This window comes from Polypterus senegalus, chromosome 7 (assembly GCF_016835505.1).
Source record: "Polypterus senegalus isolate Bchr_013 chromosome 7, ASM1683550v1, whole genome shotgun sequence".
NCBI lineage: Eukaryota > Metazoa > Chordata > Cladistia > Polypteriformes > Polypteridae > Polypterus > Polypterus senegalus.
Window position 1 is genome coordinate 130,674,259 of NC_053160.1, and position 12,056 is coordinate 130,686,314.

The 12,056-nt window shown below is 34.6% G+C and overlaps 1 protein-coding gene across 8 annotated transcripts in view; it reads right to left on the reverse strand.

Annotated features, from left to right (window-relative positions):
* Positions 1–12,056, reverse strand: part of LOC120532859 (EGF-like repeat and discoidin I-like domain-containing protein 3) — a 939,662-nt gene that overhangs the window by 100,414 nt on the left and 827,192 nt on the right. For all 8 annotated transcript variants that reach the window (XM_039759297.1, XM_039759296.1, XM_039759295.1 and 5 more), the window contains one exon: positions 7,276–7,431. In XM_039759297.1, the coding sequence (XP_039615231.1) occupies positions 7,276–7,431 (156 nt within the window). The remainder of the gene's footprint in view (positions 1–7,275; positions 7,432–12,056) is intronic.

Genomic DNA, 12,056 nt, shown 5'->3' on the forward strand with positions numbered 1-12,056 from the left:
GGCCATGCACAAGGAGAGCTCTGCTGACAGTGAAGCACATTGAGGCAAAAGGCTGACTGATCAGTACAACAATGGTGGCGGCACCCTCAGAAGTGTGGCCTGGGTGCTGTTTTCATAAGAAGTACGTGAACCACTTTACTTTGAAGACTGGAGGTCCAAGTGTTTCCTAGTTACCATTAACTTAATATTCCAAATAAACAATAATGATCCTATAAACAGACCTGTAAACAGAAATGTACTTGGACAATCTTTTTCTTCTTCTCTAGCTATTCTGATTTTTATATTGCTATTTTAGAATCCTCCAATTGAGGTTTCAGTGTGATTTTTATGGCCGGATGCCTATTCTGATGCAAACCCTCCCCATTAATCTGAAGAACCCATATACAGTATATCACAAATGTAGTCATATCAGGTCATGGTAAATTTGCACTAAATTCCTTTTATCACACCTCTGAAAGGTTATATAATGAATAAAGACATCAGGTGGATCATCAAAAAATATATATATTTATTTAGCAGTTCATAAGTACTATTTGGAAAAAGAAATGCATGTTCTCTAGGGACAGCATAGGAAATTATGTCAAGCAAGTAGCACATTCCCAAAAAGAAGATGGTTAATGCCAAACAAGCGCCTTCCATACTTTATAGTCCTAAGTAAGAAGTGTACCTCATACGTGCACAAGACCTTCTCCACAAAACCGTTTCAGTTTACAGTTACTGAGGTGGTATCTACCGAGGTCAGTTCTTCCTACAGTCAATGTCTAATCCGGAAATACTGGGGTGTGACCACTGCTCTTAGCTATGTTATTATGTAATATCCTGAGACAAACCTACCTTTTTTAACAATTAAACTAATGCAGTATCTTCTAGGGTAAAAATACTCATACTCCAGAAATACATAGTAATTGTTGCCCAACAAGCCCAAGATGAATTTTATACTTAGTAATGATCAACATAACATTCATATAGATTACTTCATATACTTCATAAAATATTCACTTGCTTGTCTGGGACATCTTTCATAGACAAAAGGCTGTTGGGCTTTGACCTACTTGTAACATGTGCCAAATAACCAGTGACCATAACAAGGTACTTAAAAAGCAGTGGTTTCCTTAAAGCTGATTAAATTTAGAGTAGCAACAGATACGAACTGATGTTACACAATTAGAGAAAGCCAAAAGACCTGTCAGTGTTAATTCTTTTTGATGGTATTATTTGTAGGTTGAAAGTTAGTCAAACTCAGCATCCCCTTGGGTCTTCTATAATAAAATATTTAATAACACCACTGAACTCATTTTTGTAATGAATATTCCATCTTTGTTTCAATCATTTTTAAAGTAGCAAGCATCAGTACTAAATTGTTAGTACTCTGTAGGCTAATAAGCGTTTGATATTTTTGGAAGAGATTGTAACAAAAACAAAATGAATATGCAAGGACTATTCAAAAAATCCCCTCTTCTATACTAGCTCAGACGTTGGAGACAGATCATAATGACTGATTATTTTTTGTTAAAATTAACTTGCCAACATTAATATGTTTACTTTTTAATAATTCCTATATTATTTCTGTGACATAAATTAAAACAATAAACAATGCAAATTTTTAAGGAAAATGTCTTAAAAACAATGTACATATGACTGACTTTAGGTAAAGTGAAAGCACTTACCTGTTTAAATTGTCAAAGTGTGGGGGTGTGCCTCTTAGAGGATTTTAACTTTGGGCGCACACTGCACACGAGGCCGCGGTGCTTTTAATTATATTCCTCAAAAGATCTGAGCATAGCATGTATGCAGAACGCATCTGCGTCAGCTCCTATAGGTGGAAAAAAGCGACATGGCGCAGGATTGGCTGGAAGTTTCGATCCCAGGTGTAAAAGGCACATCCTGCCTCTAGGGATCATCTCACCTCGGTTGTGGAGGAAAGTGTATTTGGTATAGTCAATTCGGATAGTATACCAAGCACAGTGGCTTGTGCTTATTTGTATATATTTTCTTAAGCATATACAGTAAGTAAAGATATAGATATCTCTTACTTATAGTTTAGTAAAGGAGTGTGGTGCATTTTTTGTTTTTCTTGTATATACACTGTGTTTTTCATCTTGTAAATGTTTTTGGGATTTATTGAAATTACTTTGTTTTGTATACAGTGATCCCTCGCTATATCGCGCTTCGACTTTCATGGCTTCACTCCATCGTGGATTTTAAATGTAAGCATATCTAAATATATATCACGGATTTTTCGCTGGTTCCTGGATTTCTGCGGACAAGGGATCTTTTAATTTATGGTACATGCTTCCTCAGTTTGTTTGCCCAGTTGATTTAATACAAGGGACGCTATTGGCGGATGGCTGAGAAGCTACCCAATCAGAGTACGTATTACGTATTAAATAAAACTCCTCAATGATACACGATATGCTTCCCGCACGGTGCTTTGCACACTTAAAAGCTCTAACAACACGTATTGATTTTTCATTGTTTGCTTTTCTCTGTCTCTCTCACTCTCTCTGACATTCTCTGCTCCTGATGGAGTGGGTGTGAGCAGAGGAGCTGTTTGCACAGAGGCTGTTTGCTTAGAAGATACGGACGCTCCTCTAAAAAATGCTGAAAGACTACCTTCACATTGATCCCTTCCTTGCGGCCGCTTTATCACGGTGCTCGCATATTTAAAAGCCAAACAGCCCTATTGATTTTTGATTGTTTGCTTTTCTCGCTGTCTCTCTCTCTCTGACATTCTCTGCTCCTGATGCGCACTCCTTTGAAGAGGAAGATATGTTTGCATTCTTTTAATTGTGAGAAAGAACTACCATCTCTGTCTTGTCATGGAGCATAGTTTAAACTTTTCACTAAAGGGTGTTATTTAATGTCTATAGGGCTCTAATAATGTTAAAAAAACATATTTAGAAGGTTGTAAACAGGTTTTCTATGCTCTAACTGTGAAAATATTAGATTTATAAATAAAGAATCCTACTTCGTGGAAATTCATTTATCACGGTACAGTCTGGAACAGATTAACTGTGATAAACGAGGATTTACTGTATAACTGTGCGGAGAATATTTATAAACAGTGTGGGAGAGTTTCTACTTCGCGGATTTTCACCTATCGCGGGGGGTTCTGGAACGCAACCCCCGCGATCGAGGAGGGATTACTGTAGTTTCTTCCTGGTCATGTTTTATTTATTTAGGAAGACTACAGGTTATGCGTATATACATTTTTTTGTCTTTGCTTATTTTTATTTTGGGACTGGCAATAATCATTGTAAATATTCACTATTTTCAGGATCATTGTTTTTGTGTTTTCATGCACCTTTAAATAAAAGCTACTTTTGCTTTTGTGAATATCATCTTTTTGTGTCTGTGTCTCTATGTCTGACATTTCTCAAGTTTGATCCCGGTCAGCCCCAAACTTCAAAATGCCCAGGGTGTAGTCTGTCTTGCCACTACACATGGTGTCTTAGAGGAACAATTAAAGAAAAATCTAATTTAGCATACTGTGCAGAAAAGAACTGTGACAAAGAAAATTGATGTTGGTAAACAATTCTTAACATAATTATGAATTTGGTCAGTCTATTTGTCATGATACACAATACAGTTTACAAAAAGACTTGTTCATGGGTGCCAGAGGCAAGGGTACAACCAAGATGACACTGGCAAAATAAAATCCTGCACAAATATGTTAATCTGAACAAGAAAAATACAATAGTATGGAGAAAGCAAATCTGTGTTCCAGTGTTGGAGTACAGGGACTGCTTGGGTGACAGACCCTGTCATGCATACAGTAATATTCCAGAAGTAGAATGGACAGGAGTGCCAGAATGATAAAAAAAGAGTTTGGAAAATAGCAATATTTTCCCAAGGATGCTACTGGGCAGGCAGCCTGAGTTATGCTAAGGATGTCTGACTTATAAATTGAGAAAGACTGAAAGCATGAAGTCCGATGAGAGAACCGCTAGGCTGCTAAAGGTCATTGTTACTATGAGGCACAGTTCTTGTGTAAAATGCAAAAAATCTTAAACGGTAGCATAATTAGTTTATTTCTGTTTTTGAGTTGGACACCTAATATCACCCTTCAGGCTTTTTAATTGGCAAAAACCTTTCAATGCCTTGTGGTATATAAATTTAAAGCTTCTTACAACAATCTGGGAAACATTCTGCCAGAACTGTAATATTTCCAAATCTGTTCTGATAGTTAACATGTACATATGAAGGCTTGTTATTGACCCTTGTTGAACAGCACAGCACCTGTTTGTGATTAATAAAATTGAAGAGATGATCAAAAAGTATTTAAAGAGGATTAAAAACTACTGTTAATTCATGTGATGTTTAAAATGGATGAGGGGTGAACAGTTATCATTATTAGATAATTTGCGGAAAGAACAAATACATTTGAACAGTCAATAAAAATGCTCCTTTGGTATCAGAGAGCCAAAGTGAGGTTGCTTCACTGCATAAATGGACATCCATCTTTGCCTTCATTTGGAAACAGTATCGAGAGTGCCGGATCTATCCCAAAAGCAAATGACAGGATTGAATCCTGGATATAAACAATTTTAAGTCTCACAAATACAAAAAACAATATAGAAATTTTAAAACTCAGCTGTTTTTCAAAAATATTTAGCCACCTTTGCCAAAACTAGTGACAGATTAAAACAGCAGCACAACATTTAACTTTCAGCTAGCATAAATGTGACTACTACCTGAGCTTCTGCCAGGTTCGCTTTTAAGACATTAAATTATTAATAAATTATTCTACTGCTGCTAAACACAGAGCAGTACTAATGCTTCATTTTTAAGGAAGAAATCCGAGTCTTGTGGTGAGCTAATATTTTTTTACATTTTAGGTAATTCTTTTTTACATGCTCTTACAGCAGAGTTACATTTTTTGTGAGTTCTCTTAGTGTAAAACATGAACCTGTAAATCCATTACAGTATATGTACATTATTTGTGAACATACTATTTAGTATTTATCTTATGTAATTGATGCCCAAGTGTATTTGTACACAACAGGTGCATTATTAAATACAACATGTAATGACATCTCAAACTGACTTTCTCTTGATATTACTCCCTACAGAAAAATCATCTTTTTGCACTGTTGCAACAATACAAGTAATAAACATAAAAAGAGGATGTGCACAATTGCCTCACAAGCTAGTTTGCTTTGTGCACTGTGGCACTTCACTTGCTACTAACAAAGAGAACTGGTTTTACTATCAACAAGGTTTTGTAGCTTTTTGAAAATGAAAGTGACAGAGAGAAGAGGGTCTCAAAAATGAGGACCTTTTCAGAAAGAGCCCAATTACAATTGTTTATCCTCTAACAAAAATAGAGTACCAAGAAGATGAAACTCTTGTCTCTCTTTCACCTTTATGTCAAGGAACTGAAAAAGTCTGTAATACTTCTCCCTCCTGAAAGTCTGGATATGTCTCAGACACAAGTTTGGGAAAACAAAAATAAACAGGTAAAATAATAACTTGTTCCTCATACCCACTGTAGGGGTGATGTTATTTTTGAATGTCAGAGGTCAAACACCAAAGCACTAGGAAAAAATCACTGCCAGATAACAAAGCAAGATGTGGTAGCCAGAGTATCTTAAACTCAAATAGCAGTTGTTAATAAAAAGCAGAATTCAGAGTTAGAAGTATCAAAATTGGAAAATATGAAGTTGTAAAATACAAACAGCTGCCACCAACACAGGGGAGCAGGCAGACAGAAATCAATCTTTTTATACCTTTTTCAGTAGCAAATGGAATATCCGAAAAAAAAAAAAAAAACAAAGCAAAAAATTGAAATGAGTTGTTTGAGATTTTTAAAAACCACCAAATGTTAATTCCAAAGGTAGAATTTATTGGTATAATGGGTAACTTGAAAAACTTGTTGACAGGAAGGGTGCAAAGAGAACAGGTAACAGGAGAATAACCCACATAGGGAAAGTGATCAGTGGCGCTCTTTAGGGACATGCGTTAGAGCAATTACTCTTTTTAATTTATATTAATGATGCTAATTCCAATATATCTAACAAATGTGTGATTTTTTAGTATCACCAAAACTGCAAGAATTGGCCTAGGCCGCAAAAATAGCATAAGCCCCTAAAAATGTTGAAAATGGGGCAAACTCTTTAAAAATGCAGTTTTATGTAGACTGGAGCTAAATATGACATGCAAGCAGAAGGAAAATTATTTATAAACACCACACAAGGAACACTAAGCTACAGAAGCAGTTTCTGAAAAGAATGTAGTGATTTATTGTAAGAGAAAAATGTCTACCTATTTAACTAGGACATCCTGCCATCTGTACCAGTACATTTAAATTAGAAAATCAGATCATATGTAACAATTCATTTTATGTTTTGTTCTCTTATAAAAGTAGTACATATAAAAGTAGTATTATTTATTTTTAACTAGGTATCACCAATGACTCTTAAATGATTAACTAGTTTGGGACTTTACATAATGCCTAATTGCAGAGGTGTGTTTCTGGGCCATGCTATTTGGATGTATGTAGATTGGTGTGTTTGAAATGTTTCATAGTCATTATATGTAAATGAACCTAGCTGATTAAAGTAAGCTTTCAGTTAGATTTCCTTAGTCTGCTGTGCTGCATTAACAGGAACATTTGTAACTCCAACTGTAGCTGTAAATAAAGGACATCCATGTTTGGAATTCACATATAACAATTACAGAAGACTCTTCTTTATTTACAGAGTATTTTCCATAAGTGAAATAAGATATCCACCTGATTTTGTCTGTTTGACTAATTTACTTTTTGTCGACTAAAACTAACAATAATTAAATGACTAAAATGTGACTAAAACTAATATACAATTTAGTCAGAAGAGAAAGACTTAAACTGAATCAAAATATATTATTAAAATTAACACTACTTTAAATGTAAATTTAAACCTCTGGCTGTTTACTGCTCACCTTTTCACCATTTCAGGTCATTCATTGCATTTCAACTGATTAAATGTAAAGAAAAACTGGAAATACTGAGGTGTTCTAAAACTTTTGACCGCTAGTGTATATATCTTAAATTATATGAGAACTGCGCATATAAGAGGTATTAGTTAAATCAATTTCCTTAAGAAATAATTAAACAAATGTAACTTGTTTGCAATATAACATCCTAGTCAATTCCACGTGCCACACTTAATTCTACCTTTAGCAAAGAGAAAGGAGCAAAATTAAATAACATTAAACATATGAAATGTTGAAATTCATTTACTATATACTGTATATGTTGATGTATTTATATATACGAGGGTTTCCCACCCTTACCTTATCTTTTCTTTGTTTCTCATCCTGATATATCGTCCATTTTTGTCCATCGTTACTGTAGGCAAGCTTATATGAGCCAACAAACTGTACATGTCCAAAATCTTTTGCTCCCTGGGTGATAATGCCAGTCACTTTGGTGGGGTGGAGAAGGTCTACCTGTTTTCAAAGAAAACACAAATGAATAAATAAAACTTTACAGAATAAAGGAGACTGTTGAGTCCTACAAGCTGGTTTGTTTTTGCAATCCCTACTCTGTCACAATAACAGAATACCTGTTTTGAGTAACAAATTAAGCAAATTTTCCACTATTGGTTGCATGAGCAGTTATTTTTTGATTTATAGAGAATCTTACATTGTTTTCTTAGAATGATTCATCACGAAATTAATTTTGTTGATCTTTTTGCCACTTTTTAAAATGTGTCTATGATCTCCACATAGTCTTCTCTACACAAGACTAACTTTGCGTTTGTTTAGCTTTTCAGATTAACCTATTCATTTTAGACCAGACATATCTTTAAAATGCACTAGTGACGCTGCCTGTAACATCCTTTAATTTGTATTCTGTTGCTTTTGCAATCTAATATTGTTTAGTTTTTCTGCTTCTATGCAGAAATGTAAGGATGTGAATTCTGTATCTACATATATCCACTTAATATTTAAAGTTAACCTAATACACATTTGATTAGGATGTGAGAAAAAAAGTGGAGTACTATGAGAAAACCCAAAAAAAGAAAAATGGGGAATGTGAGCACTCCACATAGACATTGCCTGACCTTGGATTCAGTGTCCAAATTATGAAGCTATGAGGCAGTAGCTCTAATACCTGTACCCATGCTTTATCAAAATGAACTGTAAATCATTTTAGAGTTTCATTTCCACTTTGGCAACTCATGAGTCTTGTCTAATATTAATGTTCTTATTCCTCATGTGTTACATGTTGCACTTAATATCCATATCTGTAGCAATTTGCTTCTTTTTTGGCTATGTTTACTGCCTCCTTACTATAAGCCCCCAGTCCAATTCTCACAATTTTATTAACTACTAGCCGTGTAAACCCGTACTGTAAAAAGACCAGGCTCCTATAAACTATTAAAATTGTCAGAAAAAAAATTGAAATGCAGAGTCGGCAGGTTTCACAAATGTTTTAATCTTTTATTACTTAAACAGCTTTTCAAAATTAAAAGAAGCTAGAACAAAGATGGACACAAATCAGGACTAATAAAAAACACACTTAAAATCATTTTCAGTTAATCTCAAACATGAACACACTGAGGAGATAATTAAATTGTATGAGGACATCAGAGTTTGTGATCACTATCACTGTACTGCCTAAAGGCAACTTTCTCCAAGCATAATAATAAATGTTCATCTTTGTTGTGCATTTGTTTAAAAAATAAAATGAATCATTTTATTTTTTATATCGCTTAAAATTCAAATTTTTTCATACATTTTTTGCATTACACTGAATTCTTGTCTTCTCATCACTAAACAAAGCAAACAAATAATAACCTGATAAACAGAATGCAGGAAATTCAGACAGCTAAACTATTTATTTATTGGACTAAAATTTAATATTTTTAGGTTTTACATATACATTTTGAGTGTACTTATCTTATTATTCACGTTACATTGTGGCAGTAAAATAAATGTTAGCCAAGTTTCTGATAGAACCATTATGTCAGTGCCTGTCTCATTTACCCAGATTGTAATCATATACATTTTACGTACATGACTTATAATATTTAAATGTAGGAAACCAATATCTGTTCTACTTTTGAGAGCTGATGGGGTAGATAAGCACTGCACTGGGGTAATAGGTCCAGGATCTGGCTGATGATGTAACTCAAAAATACTTGTCAAGGAAGTTGACAGTTATCTGGAGTGCAACAAGATGAAAAGATTTCCCCCCTTGTATACATTTAATTCATTTAATCCTAGATGACACTGATTAAGCACTAATAATATAAAAAATAACATAATGTCAATTCAAAATGCTGTTTTGTTTAAAAAAAGATGAGGTAACAGCAAAGAATCTAAACCGAACAGCGAAGGTGTTCAAGTCTGTAGATCAGGAAAGATGCAATCATTTCAACTTACCCAAAGCCCTACAGCAATTCACAGTCGTAGTGCTACCAGGCCATAAAGTCCAAATTTCAAGAACAAAAGTGAATCCTTAATTTAGGTTTACAATAGAGCAGACAATCCATCATGAATGCAGATCTTAACAGAATTAACAGAAACTGCGAGAATCAAACAACCACTGTACCACTTAGAAAATCCATAGAATGCTTTTCTGTCCCTTTTAAATTCTGTGCAACAGCACGCAAATTCCAGGTAGGTTTAGGCCTTAGGCAATCTGCATATAGAGTTTTGTTGCCAACTAATGGCATCCAGTAAAAATGTATCATCCAAAAATTCCCAAGAAAAATAAATAAAAATAAAAATATATTTTGAAAAGTACCATTAATTCGATCAGGCACAAGTCCATAGAAAATGCATAAAATACTACTACTGTCCCCTTTTGATGCTGTGCTCCAGCAAGTAAATTGCAAGTAGGCCAAGGCCTCAAATAATCCACCTTTAGAGCTCTATAATGATCCAAATAGCATCCAGTAAAGAAATGAGTCATCAAACAATTCCCAGACTAAAAGAAAAGTTATTCATGGAGAATATGACTTATTAAACCTGAATCCATAGAAAATCCATAGATTAATACTCTGTCTCCTTTAAATGCTATACTCCAGCAGGTATATTCCAGGTAAGCCACCAACCATAATTAGAGTTCTATGACAATCCAATAGCATCCGGTAAAAATATATAATATCCAGAAAATCCCAGACTAAATGAAAGCTGTTTTTCTTGTAGAGTACCACACATTCAGTTCCATATGCCATAAATATCATACATAGAAACTGAGGCCTCAGATACCGAGACACAAAAACAATTCACTGATTTTGCCATCTTGTGTGAACAATGCTTTTATATTTTAAGATATTGAATACAAAATATATAAATTATAAGATATTTATGTTATATTAAAGAATTTAATATGTTAAATGAACTAACACAGAAAAGGGCTTAAAAAATCCAATACATCAACTAGTAAGAGCATCTGGCAATTCCAAAATACAAGGTCTATTTTATCAGGCTTTAAAATATTATTTCAGCGCCCAAGTGATTTTCTTCAGGGTACTGCAGTTTCCAAATACTTTACATGTACATTGAGTATCAGCTCTGAACAGGAACTGTGAATATGTCCTGAAACAAATGAGCACCTTGTTAAAGGTTCATTCTCACCTTGCACCTGATGCAACTAGGGCTGCTTTGACCCTTTGCAATCCTGTAGAGGTAAAAGCATGAGTGTTAAAAAAATACTGAGCAAATGTTTGTACTGCTACCTACTGAGGAATAACCTTGAGTGCATACATTGGATGTGCAATGCCTGTTTTTCTAACTAAAGAATAAAATAGCCTTTCTTTTTCTATGGCGTTATTTCAGTGCCACTATTCTGAGCACACGTAAAAAAATATTGAGCGCACGTAAAAAAAGATTGCAAGTGCAAGTGTTGCATTTTGAAGAGAAATTTATTTTGAGCGTACAAAAGCTGAATTTGAGTGAACAAAATTCATTGCTGCGTGCAAAAAATGTATTTCAGTGTTTGCGCTTATCCATATACACACACACAATAGCACCCCTCTCGCTCAGTTTTTTCATTTGCGCTTGCTCGCAATGTGTTGCTTGCGCTCACAACATTCTCTGCTACGAGCGCTCAACTCTCTGTACACCGTTATAAGTGTGCCACAAAACCAACCAATCACAGACTTGGTTTCAAAAATTCTGATTGGCTCTTACGGTCTCCAATCAGCTCGCTAGCTGCTGCATTCCGGAAACAGTCAGTTGGCATGGTTGTATAATGCAACTACATTATACTACACCAACGATAGTCTTAACAAATAATATATTTTAAAATAAAATAATTAAAGATATTATCCGCAAATAGGGGTTTAATTGAGTTTAGCTGGATTTAGCTACATTTCGGACTGTTTCCGGAATGCAGCAGCTAGCGAGCTGATTGGAGACCGTAAGAGCCAATCAGAATTTTTGAAACCAAGTCTGTGATTGGTTGGTTTTGTGGCACACTTATAACGGTGTACAGAGAGTTGAGCGTTCGTAGCAGAGAATGTTGTGAGCTAGCAACACATTGCGAGCAAGCAAATGAAAAACTGAGCGAGAGGGGTGCTATTGTGTGTGTGTATATGGATAAGCGCAAACACTGAAATACATTTTTTACACGCAGCAATGAATTTTGTTCACTCAAATTCAGCTTTTGTACGCTCAAAATAAATTTCTCCTCAAAATGCAACACTTGCACTTGCAATATTTTTTTACGTGCGCTCAGAATAGTGGCACTGAAATAACGCCATATTTTTCTGCCCTGCTCCTCAAAATGAAGTTTTTAAAGAGAAGTGGCTTTTACAGACATGTGTTCAAGCACCAATTTAAGTTAGCCTTGAGTATTTTTTAACTATGGCTGTTGAGCACTCCCTGTGGTTACTGATTTTCCTTCCATCCAGTTTGTTAATCAAGACAGATTATTGCAAGTACTTAAACTCCTTGTTTAAATAGACATCTTAAATGTACTTTTATTTTCTGAGTTTGTATTTTGATAGGCAAGTATTATGATCATTAGACAAAAAGAAAAACATCTATTGTTCATTTTATTTTATTAAATTGCTTCATTTTTGTGTTTTGACCTTTTTATCATAAGAAACAAAATACAA